The following is a 14,786-nucleotide window of genomic DNA, read 5'->3' as shown; positions in this document are numbered from 1 at the left end:
GAGGAAGGAAAACCTCCTCTGTAATTCCTCTATGGTGCGAAGCAAGCTTTGGAAGCGATGGCTGGCGATGGGTTGTAGTTTCTCGTGGTTTCTCCCTTCTCTATCTTCAGGTCACGTGCCTGTCTATTTGGATTGGCCGCTCGCGTAGAGTCGAAGACGAAGCCGCTGTTTACCGCGCCTGGGTGCCGTCGTGCGAGTCGCGACGCGCATTCCTGTTTTCATCTTGTAGTACGGGCCTGTGTGCGTTTAGGTTCTGTTCAGCGATTACTTCATCGTGCAAGCTTCATCGATGTGTGACGCTGCAGTGGGCGACATCTTCGCGAAAGAGTCAACGTCTGAAAGAAACAGCGCACGCCAGATCGTCGCGGCGCCCTCATCGTACGGATTCTTTGCGCCCAATTTCAACCGTACAAGTAAGTGACATTTTCGTTTGGTCATACGGGTTGTTTCCTGCCATCAAGTTATGGTGTGTTCAGTACAGATTTTTTATCATGGATTGTGTGCGCGAGCCGCTGCTTGTTGCTATTTTCTTGTTTTGAGCCGGTCGCGTGCGGCCGGAGGGAGCCTATCGTGTACAACACACGATCGCAGCGGCGCAATCTGCAGGCGTCTTTCTCATGCTTTCTTTCGCTGCAGGCCCTGATCCTTCGTCTGCCGTGCGAAAGAACATTGCCGGTCGTCTCTTCAACGCCAAGTATTTGTCCCTGCTCACGACCATTCAGGAAGGTAAGTCCAAGCCGCAGTCTCCGTTCAGAAAGGGGCGAGTAAATTAGTGTGCGCGCTTCTGTGGCACGTACTGCGCGCAGTGCTCACATCTACTGCAGCACTGTATATGTAATTCTTATTGGACCATAATCCTTTTATAATTTTAGCGCTGCAAGGCAACTTCTTCTGCCAGGCCGCTTTTTTTTTTTTTGCGAATGGACGGCGTCAATTTTTTTTTCTTTATCACGGAGTAGCAAGCAAACGATAAAACAGTAAACGTAAAATTTATTTATGCATAGGCACGAAATTAGCAGCTCATTTGTGCTCTGCGCTTCCTGGCATGCGGCCGTTTTCGCTTACACCTTGCAATATTTTTGCTAACCCAGAATGTGACTTATCATGCCAGCAGTTTTACTGCATTCGAATGGCAAGATGCGCTTGCTAATGCTGTTAAGTTGATATGTAACTGGCTCTTCACTCAGGCTGAGAACTAATAGAGAAAAGTGAACTTGTTTAGTTCTTTTTACTAGTGAAAAGTTCGGGGCTAGTTGGTGGCCAAACATTAGCTCACAAAAGCGTACAGTCTATGTCACCTCTTTTTGTGCTCTTGTATTCTCTTGTGAAAGAGAGAGACTTTAGGTTTGATGTCGCTCTAAGAGGTTGAATGGAAGAATACGCTAGTATCTAAGCTTTTCTGTTTAGAACAATAAGGATTTTGGTTGCACTGCTGTAATCTGTCAATGAAAAAAAAATTCTGTAATGAATACTGTCAATCTCGTAAGCAGTAGCAGTATAGTTCTTTCTTTTTTCTTCAGTGGCTGTTAGAAAATATGTTAATTATGTTAGGCACTTAGTGGCAATTCACTGGTAATAGGCCATTGTGCTGTGGAAGTTTGTGTAGGCTTACTGTGCCAGTGCATTGCGTCAATTATGCCTCTTATAAATATGTGGCAAGTGCTGTAATGGATAAAATTTGGAATAAAAAGTTGTTTGTTATTTTCAAAATATTCCTGTAGTTTTTTGAGCATGTGTGCTGCCATTACGTGGTTTAATGAACATATAAGTTATCACTAACCATTACACTAACGCTATAAATGACGCCTCTATTGCAGTGCACCTGGGAGAACGAGGGATGCAAAGGTGCACAACCATTGTCACTCCTAGCACCGAAGTTCAGCCTGGATTCTTCAAAACCGTACAAGTGGCCGGGACTAGATGTGTGTGGTATGTATGTTTTTATGTAATTGGGACATTGTTGCAAGTTCATCATCACTTGATGTCCATCCGTGAACATAGTATGCTATGTTGCACAGCTGCAGCCATTCTATTACAGAGATTTTAGAGCTTTTCAATGTTTTCGAGGACTTAGTTCTGAAAGAATTTCTGAATAATAGTTTGATTAATTGTGACCACTTTTTATGGCATGAAGTATAAATGCAGTTTTTTTTCTGCAAAAGTAGGCTAGACTTCAGCAAAGATTTCATATTGAATTAGTTTGAGAGGCGCTGCCTACAATCCATGTTGCTGACGTCAGAAAAAATGACACAATTATGGTAATGCTTGGCAGGGTGGCATGCTGCCAAGCTAATATGACTAACACCGTTTATGCATGTGAAGCTTAATGTGATATGCAGCTACGTGAGGCTGTTAGTCTTCTTTGCACTGTTCACACTTTCTTTTTGAGTAGGAAGGTGCTGTTCACTGATGTGAATAATTTCCAACAACTCACATGAATCCATATTAGTTTTATTTCACATCGGAGTGAACTTAAAATTTAATTTAGCTCACGTTCCCTGCATGTGACAGCAGATATGGAAGGCAACTGTTTTAATAGCCATTCTTGAATGCTGTCAGTCAGTGTTTACAATTTCATTATGCTAAGCATCTGAAAAGATGTGTAAAGGTAACATTGTATTGTGCCAGCAAAATGTAATTCATGAGAATTACTGCTGCTGCATATGCTGCAAGCATTGGATGAAGCAGCACTGTCTAAATAAAAAGACGAGATTTGTAATTTCCTCAAGCAAAAATAGTGCTTTAGAAGGAGACTGTTCTATGCTGCTTGTGTAGTTAATGTAGTCTGTCAGTGAAGGCCAGTCCATAACCAAAGCTTTTTTGCACAGGCATAATGTAGAGGTGTAGTATGAAACAGGCTATGAACGTGAATAAAAAGTATCTGTATTATAATGTGGTCCAAATAATTTTTTGGGTATGACGTTACCTCATGCATGGAGACAATTCTTTAGATGTGTAAGTTGCCCTTGCTATTATTTCACATTTAGCCGAGAGCTTTTCTTTGTTTTCCAGGAGTGGTACACTAAGATTTATAGTGCATAGCCTTTGTGCATAGGCCTTTCACCAGGTATTTAAACTGTATCGAAAGGCTGTGACAATGGAATGCACCCAAAAATGCCATCACAGGGACAAGCTTCCTGCTGTTTGCTAATTGGAAATGAATTCACAGGTAATATATGCACGGAAAATTACAGTTGGAAGTATCACTCATTGATGCTCAGATAATCACCTACACTTCCCTTTTAGGAAGAAAATTCACTGTATGGGCAACAAAACATATAATGGCATCAGAGACCAGAGACATATTGTTAGCAAGGGCTGCATGAAACCTTAACCACTCTAGATACGGAGAAATAAAAACACGAGAATGGAGGGAAGGGTTTGTTAAACGGCATTTCATTTTAGTATCACCTTTTAGTAGCTTCCATTTCATGCACATGTTTTTCTGTTTCTCGATATGACCCTCTTCTTAGTCTGGCATCCGGGATGCCTACAGCCTGACCGTGCAGCTGGGCACAATAGTCTGGATTTTTCCTGAGAAGCCAGTGTGCTTGTGATAATGTCAGCATATGTGAGTGATTAAGTAGCTGCCATTTAGGACATGTTTTGTTTTTCCTGCATATCTTTTCTGATTTTGGTTCTCAATAATAAACAGAAGCCTGCACTTGTGGCATTGTTTTCATGCATTTCCATTTATCCCTGCCTTTTGTGTGGTTTACACTTTTAGACCTGAATTAACTAAGCCCATGGTCACGTCGTCTGAGCTTTGTGGTTGCAAAATTCATTATATGTTTTCTTCTCTGTGCAGGTCAAATACATGGTACATACTGCCTCCACCTGTATGAAGAAGACTGCCAGGGTCATTGCTGTAATATGGTGTAGCATGTGGCAAAATAAATATGACGGTATGTTTCTTTCTCCCATTCGTTTATGAATTCTTTGTGTACATTCTGCAGTAGTACCTGCACCTGAACACACAATGATACAGACCATCTCACATGAAAGATTCGTCGCAACATTTTGTCACTGCCTGCACTTCCAGAAAGACTCGGGCTTCTACCATATGGGTCAACTTTAGTTCTGCATTCAGTGGGCAGGTTTACGCTACATAAGGGTAATAATGCTCTCGTGTGGACAGTATAAATACACCACCGAGTAGTGCATAGATACCCCTTGCAGTAGGGCATTACTTTGTACCACTAGAAGGGTAACTTTATCCATCATGTAAGGGTATAAGCTTGCACCACAGGGGTGCAAACTTTGCTCTGTTTATGACGGTATAAGTTTAGTCTTTGACAAAGTAACTTTGCACTGCTATACGTAGCATAAATTTACCTGCTAAAGGTGCAAACTTGCACCTTGCATGCTAGGATATGTTTATGCTTTCCTCAGGCTAACATTTACCCCTTTTAGAAAGGCGTAATGTTATACCTAACTGGTTTAAAGTTACTCTTCTTATGTCAGTGCAAGTTTAGGCTATTAGAGCGTAACATTACTCTATGTGCGAGAGCATAAATACTTAGTCTCCAAGAAACAGCGTAACCTTACCCCCAAAAAGGTGTCAGCTCAGCGACAAGTGTTTTACCCCCCAAAAAGACTAAGATCACACCTTTTTTTCTTAGAGTGTGGCAGTTTTCATAATAAAGCCAACAATGCTCTAAAAACTCTTCACGAATGGTCCGCAGTAAACAGCCTACAAATAAATACAAACAGGACAAAACCAATCATTTTTAGGCCGAAATATAAGCAAATAAACAGTAGTATCATCAGATTTATTTTATGAAAGCGAAGACAGAAATAGCAAGCAGTGTTAAAATATTTGGAGTCACATTTACGCAAAATATGCTTTGGGATAGACACATTGAATCCGTTTTAGCAAAGTTTTCTCGGGTTGTTGGTATGATGGCACGACACAGAGCTATATTACCTTTCATAAGAAATATATTGTCTGTTGTTGTGGGGCAAAACGACAAGTACAAATCTCGAAAGAATACATATACTGCAAAGAAGGCTTGTTAGAGCACTATTTAATGTGCCATATAATTCCCATGCTTCAGACCTATTTTTGAAAGCAAATGTAACACGCGTGTTTAATCATAAGGTAAATCGGACCTTCAAGTGAGAAGTACAATTTGAAATTTCTTCATGAATTATCGAATCTAAATAAAAACACGCATTCATACGCCACTTGTTACACGGAACAAGGTGGTCGCTGCCCGGACAAATTATTCAACAAAAAAAAATATACATACGGCCAACACTTCAAAATTCATTCCACAAATTAGACATTGATACACAAACAACTTCTATGCGAACACTACAGGCGAACATTTACTGAGTCCTTAAAAGACAAATGAAGAATGCGAACCTTTTTTTCTTTTTCGTGTTACTTCTGTGAATATTTCGTGTGAAAGCGCATTATTCTGCACATTTTGCGTAGTGAACATTTTATGTTTTAATGGTTTGTTGTTGTGACGATTTTCTTTTTTGATGATTTCGTATTTTGATGAAATTGTATTCAGAACATGTTGCCCTATCGCTGCCTGCTTTGTAAGGGAGGCTGTGGCCTTCAGTGCAGTCGCTCTTTCTCAAGCGACTTTTACTCGCAGCCTCCCCCACCAATGATGGAAATAAGCAAGTTATGATTATTGTTATAGTCCAAGGCTCGAAGAAATGTCTAGCGAGGCGGCCATTGTGAAAATGAACCAATGATCGGAGAGAGAAACAAAAATAAAATTGACTATCGTTTACGCTGTGCAGTGTAACTCTCGAAGCTCACCGAGAGCAAGTGTAAACGATGTTGTTCTTTTTTTACTGCAAAAGTATTCCCTTACAAAATTTTGTAGTAACATGCTTTTACAGACAAATGCGAATAGAACTGGTTAAAAATGGAAAGAAAATATTTCAATGGTCTTTATACTGCTTAGTATCTACCTATTAACGGTCTTCCAGCAATTGGCAATATTCAAAAGACTCACGTAGAAAGTCTTCATACTGCCTATCATCGACTTATCGACAGTTCATATATACATCCTACCACGAGCTAACTACAGTGGCTATCAACAAGCTTTCAACGGTCTTCCGGCAATTGGCCACTGATATTCGTGCCGCAGCTGAGTCCAGCGGACCGCTGTAATCTGTTTAGTTTCCTTACAGTTCTCACAGTTCTCACAGAAGCGGCCCCAGAAAATGAACTTCTCGAAGCTGTAGCTTATAACGCAAGAACGCACCAACCAAACTCGGTTTTTTTACCCATCCCTGCTTTACTTTTAAGCTTAATTTCCGATGTGCATCCCTTATATGATGGACAGGTAAAGAACAGAACCCAAAGAATAAAAATTGCCCCACCCGCAATTCCGCATGCACAGTCACTCAGGAACGAAGCAATTTGAGTTTTCGAAGCTGTAAGCTTGCGTACAAAAAGGAGAATTTCTTCAGAGCACGAAGCGGTGCGGCCGGTGTTGCGGAGGTGAAAATTTCATTTTTAGAAAAGACTCTCGCGGGCGGTGCCCTCAGTCCAGGAGTCCGATAGCTTCTGCCATTTTGTGGGTCGATGCGACCAGCCACTGCTGATCGGTCGAGCTAGAGTTGGACAGAGCAGCTTGCCATGAGGAAGTAGTTGGGTAGGGTATAGGTGTTTGACGAGGTTAGAGGGGGGGAGGAGGCTGTTGAGGGGAAATTTCTTTAGACAGTCTATAGACTGTCCAGAGGCTTCTGTCTATTATGTCTATAGACAAACTTTAGAGATTAGTATATAGGCAATACAAATCCAATGGACAGTTTATAGACAATTTATAGATCCATGGCCATACGCGTTTAGTCGATTTTTATCTATGGACAGTCTATAGACTATGAATAGACAAATTGAGGTATCTGTAGGAAGGCAATAGAGTCTATAAAAAGTCTATGGACTGTCTATAGACCATTTTTATAAGGGATGACGGGCAATGCGCGATGTATTGTGGGGGAACAGAGTTGCTTGTGGAGGAGGTTCGGGAAGGGGTTGACCTGGAGGTGGCGGTATATATAGTATATGTGCGTCTTTTGAACAGGCGAGAGCGTGTCATTCAGGGGGGCGGAAATAGATCAGTGCGGCGCTAAACTAAAATTTTTTACTAGCGCATACAACAATAATCACTGAAAAAAAAACACTTAGTCTGACACCTGCAACATTAGAGAGTTTTAGCACCGTAGTACGGTAAATACACTAACTACTGCAACTACAAATGTACGACAGAATATGGCCTGGCAAGCGTGGCAACGCTAGCAACAGCAACGCGTTACTGCATTGATGGGAAGATTGTCTGAGTGTGCGAAAACTCTCTATTGGCTATCAAATGCGAAATAGTTTTTTTTAAATTTTACTGCCACTACCTGAGTATAGAATTTAAGGCTGAATACCTGGAAGAAAGCACTTTTTCGCATGGAGTGAGCCATCACTAAAATAAATTTGCTGCAACAAACTCACCATTCTGTTTCTATAACACAATATCACCTTCACTCTGTTTTTGTAGAATACTTTTAATCGCCTTGAAGTTCGAGGCAGTAATACTTTAGTATTCCAGGAATCCATTCTCTTTCTACCAAATTGATTTCATTCACTAGAAACTTTCTTTTAACAGTTCATACAGAAAAATAAAATTTAACAATTTCCTATCAGCAAATGTCAATACATATCATAGAGTCAAGGTGCAGGTATGAATTCCGGCATAAATGTTCTGTCATCAACTTTGCCTTTTTTCCCTCACTCTTAAAAGCAAAAGCAAGTGGGGCTTGCCTTAAAATTGTCGAAATGAAATTTATGTAACAAACCCAGTACTCATTGTGCTCGGCCAAGAGAACGTCATACGTCATTGCTAATCTTTGTTTTGTGTTCAAAGTTGATTTAGTTCCTTTCAAGTCTTCGGCTACAGTACTTTATTATTTTAGGCCTTTATTCGCATAACCGAAAATGTTTTCTCGGCTTCTAACATATTTCTATTGGCAGGAGTACGTAGAAAAAGTAATAAACATTTATTAACCCGCTACCAGCAAATGTTAATAGAAAATCTTCTGTTTTAAAACGCTTATCCGTACCATAATTTGATACGAAATACATTTCCAACAAATAATATTAACTTGCTATCAGCAAATGTTAATATAAAATCTTCTGCTTCAAAATGTTTGTCCGTACCCTAACGTGATCAAAATACATTTGCAACAAATAACGTGGGAAGTTTTTCGATGCAGTGAAATTATAGCTGCAATGAATTTCACCATGCACTAGGGCAACAAATCGTCAAACAACGTTGTCTTGCAAACAACGTAGTTTTAGTGATATTAAACAGCATACAGTTTATTGATTTATTTCTGTTGAGATGTCAAAGTGCTTCAGGGTTTTCTAGTAACTTTCTCTTGACAAGAGTATATACTTTTTGCCAACTTTATATTAGCAATTATTTATAGAATGTGAATGCAATGTTAATAAAGTCAGTATAATGTCACTGCCAATTCTAAAGAAAGTTAACTACCATCTTTGCAAGGGGTGCTAGTGTCATAATGCAAAAATGCCAGCCCCTGTCTGAAGCCTCGCAGAATGGGGCCTTCACCCTCCAAAAGTGCCACCCGCCACCCAACCACCTTCACCCTCCAGAAAAATTCTGCCGCATGTGTGAAGTCTCGGCTTACAGTAAAAGCATTCTTCGGAGAAAAATCGTCAAAGTTGTCATCCATATAAAACCAACTGCTTTAGCAGAATTGTAGCATCGAAGTTTTGATCGTCAGGTAATTTTTTTATAAAAATCGATGCCACTTTCACCACTTCCTTAAGCCTTTCTGACACAGTACGATCCAGGCATCCACCCACTATGAAACGTCCCTCACTCCTTTCGTTATAACTATATATATATATATATATATATATATATATATATATATATATATATATATATATATATATATATATATATATATATATATATATATATATATATATATATATATACCAGGTGTCCCAGCTAAATGTAACCAAGCTTTTCAAAAACATGGGATGCCCTAGCCGTCTGAAACCAAATGAGGGTTGTTTAGAGTCGCGTGACCTAGTCTGGAGTATTTTTTTCGTTCTTCAAGGTTGACTAATTAGTTAAGCTTAATTAACTAACTTTTTAATTATTGACTTCAGGAACAAAGTGTCAATGGAAAAGTTGTACATCGCCTTGAGAAACAGCTTACTGAGACATTCGCTGGAAAGTAATATTTACGTAAAGCAGTTTTTTTACCGGCCTTTAACCATAACCAGCACAGTAAGAAAAAGCTTCCACATGACAACTGTGCCACTTCAACGTCCCAAAACGCGCCTTAAAGAATAAAATCCATTTTTTTCTGAAGTCCTCTCCTCGATGAGACTTTGGGTGCACATTGGGGCAGAGGAGTGAGCGAGCAGCTGGTCACGTGACAACTTTCTTTTAAGGCCAATAAATGAAGCTACGTAAATTGTAACTTCACGGAAACAGCACTACTAGCGGTTTTTCGAGGTGATCTAAAACTTTTGCATTGACACTTTCTTCCTGAAGTTAATAATTAAAAAGTTAGGTAATTAAACTTAACTCGTAACTTTGAAGAGCGAAAAAAATACTCAAGACTAGGCCACGCGACTATGAACAACCCTGAGTTGGCTTCATATGACTAGGACACTTCGCCTTTCTTTAAAGTTTGGTTACATTTAGCTGGGACACCCGGTATATATATATATATATATATATATATATATATATATATATATATATATATATATATATATATATATATATATATAATCCCGGCCTACACAGACGCGAATTGAGCATCCGATCCGAGAGGAGTTTCGAAGCATTTGGTGGCGTCTTCCCATCACGCGCCCCACCGGGTGACAACCGAGGTTCACAGTGCGCGAGGCGTGTGCTGAATGCCCGGAGTGGTGACCTGATCGCGGTGAAGAGCTACGTGTCGGCAGATGATGGGTGGGTGAGCGTGCGCCCAACCCGAAGACAACAAATATTTGGTTTATGGTTTCATCATCATCATCATCAGCCTGGCTACGCTCACTGCAGGCCAAATGCCTCTCCTATGTCTCTGCAATTGACCCTGCCCTTTTCCAGCTGCGGCCACCCTACCCCTGCAAACTTCTTAATCTCATCCGCCCACCTAACTTTCTGGCGCCCACTGCTACGCTTGCCTTCTCTTGTAATCCACTCCGTTACCCTTAAGGACCAGCGGTAATCTTGCCTTCGCACTACATGCCCTGCCCAGGCCCATTTCTTCCTCCTGATGTCGACTAGGATGTCATTAACCCGTGTTTGTTCCTTCACCCACGCTGCCCGCTTGCGGTCTGTGAACGCTACATCTATCATTTTTCTTTAAGGTTTATGGGGTTTAACGTCCCAAAGCGACTCAGGCTATGTGGGACGCCGTAGTGAAGGGCTCCGGAAATTTCGATCACATGGGGATCTTAAATGTGCACTGACATCTCACAGCACACATGCCTCTAGAATTTCGCCTCCACCGAAATTCGACCACCGCGGAAGACGACAAAGGCAGCGCGAGGTACGTGCAGGAGGTGGCCACGTAATCGAGGACAAACTTTCGCTGTCTCCCGGAGGACTTCACAGACACATCTTTCGCTGTAAAACAAAGCAAACAACTCTTCACCGCCCATTTGGTCCCATGGTTCACAATGAAACCCTGAAACTGACGCTGGTGCTTATGTCTCCGAGCAGGCTAGTCGGGGTGATGGTGGGGGCGTATAGAGTGTATACAGACAATAATTCGAGCAGAAATCGAGATGCGTGATTTTCCTCCTGCGAAGACCGTAGACGACTGGCAGCTATCCTGGAGTGCAGGGTTTATCAAAGAACAGCCAGTGCATTGAAGGTTATATGGTCTTTGGCTATGCCATTTTGGTGCTGTCGTAGTCTTAGCGCGGAGTTGCGCCCCCTATCTACAGTAGTGAACAAAATGATGTATTTCCGGTATTATCGTATAAATTGAAAATTCAACGGGTATAAAACACCTATTGTCTACCTCTGACTATATTACGGTGCAATAATGCCTTCTTCTTCAGTCAGGAGTTGTTGGGGGCGCGTTTCCCTTCAGTTATTTTTTTACTGTTGTTCTTTCATGGGCGCTTCCAGTTACGTTTATTTTCCGTCTGTTCAAAATTATTATTAACTTGTTATCGTTTTCAACTCACATATTCGGCGTTTGCATGCACTACTTGATATTTTTATAGCCATTTGAAGGAGGGTAAGGTTAACATAAAGTAATGAAGTCTGTTCAAATGGCAATTATCCACGCCGCAAGTATGGGATGAAACGCCATCAGCTTTCACTCGATTTCAGAGTGGTACAGTCCACGCCTTAAGAAGTTTTGAAGAGATGTAGGTTCTTTAGGGGAGGTTTGGTTTTTCTATCGTCGCAGAAGACATGCCAGAACCACCAACCAAGCTGTCGAGAAAGACATTGTTCGCCCGTGCCTAAAAATCTCTTGACTGACTGTTATCGACATTTCCGAAGATTTTCGACCTCTTATAAGGATCTGCAGTAAATCCATTGACTGGGAGACGTCATGTGCTATGTGCTGAACTAAATGGCAGGAGCGCAGCGCAAACCCTGAACATCTGTGAAAAGAATTTTGCTACCACGATGATGTAGGTAAAGGAACGCCCGGTGTGGAGAGGTCACGAACTAAAAAGAGAAATTTCATTCGATGAATCTAAGTTATTGTCGTGCGGGAATGATTGGATTCGTTGTATACGTCATCCCAAACGCAATTTATATGGACCTCGTCATCAACTCGCATCTTAAACGACACCGGGGGGAATGTGATGGCAAGAGGCTAATTTTCCGTTCGTGGAGTTTGTCTCCTTCACTGAATTCAAGGTAGAATGAGCGAAGAGGTTGATCTGGGCATTCTTTAAAAGATGATGCTGCCATAGCCACGCGAGAATCTGTGATTTGAATATCCGTTTCAACAGAATTACGACCTTGAACTCTCATTTACGCTTCAGAAAAACTGAATGAAAAAGAGGACGATGGGCCTTATCCATACACCTATCCATACTTAACAGAATTGTCACTACAAAATATGTCCGAGGTCAGATTTAAGAAAATTGTTCATGAATATTTTTGTTATAGCTAGTTGTGGTGTGTTTTTACCTAATCAGTTTTGTCTTTGTTATGTTTTGTTCTTAGTTTTGTTGTGCTTAGCACTATGCATGACTGATCTTTGTTTCGTTGTCAATATATCCGTTGCTTTTCTAGTTTCTGTTACTTATGGAAATTTTGTACCATTGCCAACTGCCACTTTGTTTTTTGGGGGGGGGGGGAGGGCAGGCCTCTGTCAGGCGCTACTAGGCGCCTTTAGCTTGCTCTCCCTTGTTTGCAGTCTCTGTACTGGCCAAACGAAACCAATAGATGAAATGAAATGTAAGGCCAAACCGGCTTGTGTAGGCTATTTCAATTGATTATATTTGGATAAGCATCGCGCATCGTCCGAGGAACAAAAAAAATACAGCACCGCCGAGCAGAAAGTCGAGAAGCTGCTACATGCGTGGAGAACCATGAACTTGACGTTCACTGACATCTTCCGTGACTCCATGCTTTGGCGGAAAAGGCTTGCGTGTGAAATACTAACGCTTGAGGTTATTGTGAAAAGGCATTCTTGAAATTGTTGCCTCATATGGTAATAAAAAAAAAAAGACATATAATCGCCGATACATTCAAGCAGCGCAAAAAGCTGTTCAATAAATTTTCTCTAGGAACAAATTGTCGCCTTATATGATGATAAACATTGGTTGCTACTGTGTAAAATGACTGGTATTGTCATCTCACCAACCTCGTGGGGTAATTTTAGTGCGGTAAAAGAGGGTAAATTCTAAAACCTGAAATATCATACCTTTTTGTTCACTATATAATACTGTATGTTGCATTGAAGTGTCGGGAAGGCACCATGTAGATAACCTCTGAATGTCTTGGCCTCATGTCTGTGCGTGCGAACATGCGTAACTCGAATGCGGTGGAGCTTGAGACCCTTGCCAGAGTTTCATATGTATACTAAGGGGGCGTAAGGCACAAGCATACGGGCTCGAAGTCCGGCCACGGAGGACGCACTTTGGTTAAGGAACGCCGGTTTACTGGGATTGCGGTGCACATTCAAGAACCCCAGATGTATCGCTACCTCAGTGCTGCTTTGGTACATTAGAAATGATTGAGCGCCAATCTTTTAGGATTATTTTTTATGAATTCCGTACTACCGATTCTCTAACAACTTTAATGAATCATCATGGCACAGAGACGCTAGAAACTCCAAAAAAACTTTTGCAATTAAACATTTTTTTTTTGCTTGAAAGTAGCATGGTATCAGTAAGTCCCGAGCCGCACATCAAACGACTAGTCATGCAGTTATCAGAACATCATCATGAGTAATCGTTAACCCCTCATCTTGCAGGAACACACATTTTAAATGCTCACCTCAGTTTTCTAACGAATACTGACAGCATTACCAGAATGTCATGAGTAGATTTGTACTTTCAATTTCATAGTCTGGCGCGTGATTTTAGCTATATTCTGTTTGCTTACTTTATGTTGAAGTTCATGCACAAGTAGCCTTTTCTTATTTTTTTTTCTCGTGTGTCGAATATCTAATCTGCCCAACTTCATTTTGTACTCTTCCTCCTGCCTGGGCCTATCAAGGCCAGAAGAATGTAATCAATGAATAAAACAAAATAAAATAAACAAAACCACCTCACTCTAAGGCGTATATACGGACAGGATATGCTACGAATTTATAATGTGATATGAATACATGCTAAAATGTGCCCTCGAAGCATATTCGAAATGGAATTATCGTTTCAACGCGGCTAAGATTTTTTTTTTATTCGAAACTCCTGAATTACCTGTATTAATGCAATCGATTAAGCGCACACATCCATATCCACTGCACAGTGCGTTTGTACCTTTATGCCTAGGCTTGTGCACGTTTGGTGTGTAAGTTGTCTTTCTGGACAACCACTTATGAAATTCCAACCGAACTTCGTCTAAATTAGTAGAGTTCACCAATGGAGGATTAGAAGTATTTTAGATTCGTACATGCTGTTGTGCAATGACAAAACGACAAATTGATGGTATTTCAGGTAACGTGACATCCAGGGACTCTTTTACATGTCCTAATTTAGAGACAGTGCAGTGTAGTCAAATATTTTCTTGGTGAAAAAAACCGACGAGAAGACGACTCCTTAATTCATGACTGTGAAGCTGGAAAAGGCGTGTAGCTGCGTGTGCTTTGGATCGCATAAGCAGGAAGAGAGAAGAAGAAGAGTATTGAGGAAAGGGCCATCTCTGTCCTGAAGAAAAAAATTAAAAAATAAAGCTAACCCTTAAAGGGCCACTGACCAGGGTCCGGACATTTTTGAAAAACAAGCCCACTGCATAGATGAGGCATCGAAGATAACCTCTGCAAAATACTAGAGCCATGCGCGCCCCGAAAAGCTGCGAAAATTCAAATCAAAGCCCGTTCGTTCTTTCCTTCCTTCAAAAACGGGCCCGGCCCACTACTCTGCACCCCGCTGACGTCAAGGGGGGCTACTTTCGCTAAAGGCACTTCATTGGTGCATCGTTCTGACTGACGGGAGAAGGTTGGGCGTAGCCTTGGCGTCGCGTCGTCTGCACAACGCTTTCCGCAGCGCCTTCTGTTCTGGCTCATGCCTACAAACCCGCATGAAGGAACAAAAAAAAAAACTGCGGAGGGAGCGTGCGGCGACAGCCTTGAACCCT

At 41.2% G+C, this 14,786-nt stretch overlaps 1 protein-coding gene across 1 annotated transcript; it reads left to right on the top strand.

Annotated features, from left to right (window-relative positions):
- Positions 1-209: 209 nt before the first annotated feature.
- Positions 210-3,923, top strand: LOC149350515 (uncharacterized). The gene is made up of 4 exons (XM_089579560.1): positions 210-413; positions 637-726; positions 1,818-1,929; positions 3,809-3,923. Exons 1-4 carry the CDS (start codon positions 290-292, stop codon positions 3,843-3,845), a joined length of 363 nt encoding a protein of 120 aa, XP_089435686.1. The 5' UTR covers positions 210-289; the 3' UTR covers positions 3,846-3,923.
- Positions 3,924-14,786: the final 10,863 nt, after the last annotated feature.

This window comes from Amblyomma mixtum, chromosome 3 (assembly GCF_055824585.1).
Source record: "Amblyomma mixtum isolate Tamu chromosome 3, ASM5582458v1, whole genome shotgun sequence".
Classification (NCBI taxonomy): domain Eukaryota; kingdom Metazoa; phylum Arthropoda; class Arachnida; order Ixodida; family Ixodidae; genus Amblyomma; species Amblyomma mixtum.
The sequence above is the reverse complement of the archived record's forward strand: the minus strand, read 5'-3'. Positions and strand labels throughout refer to the sequence as shown.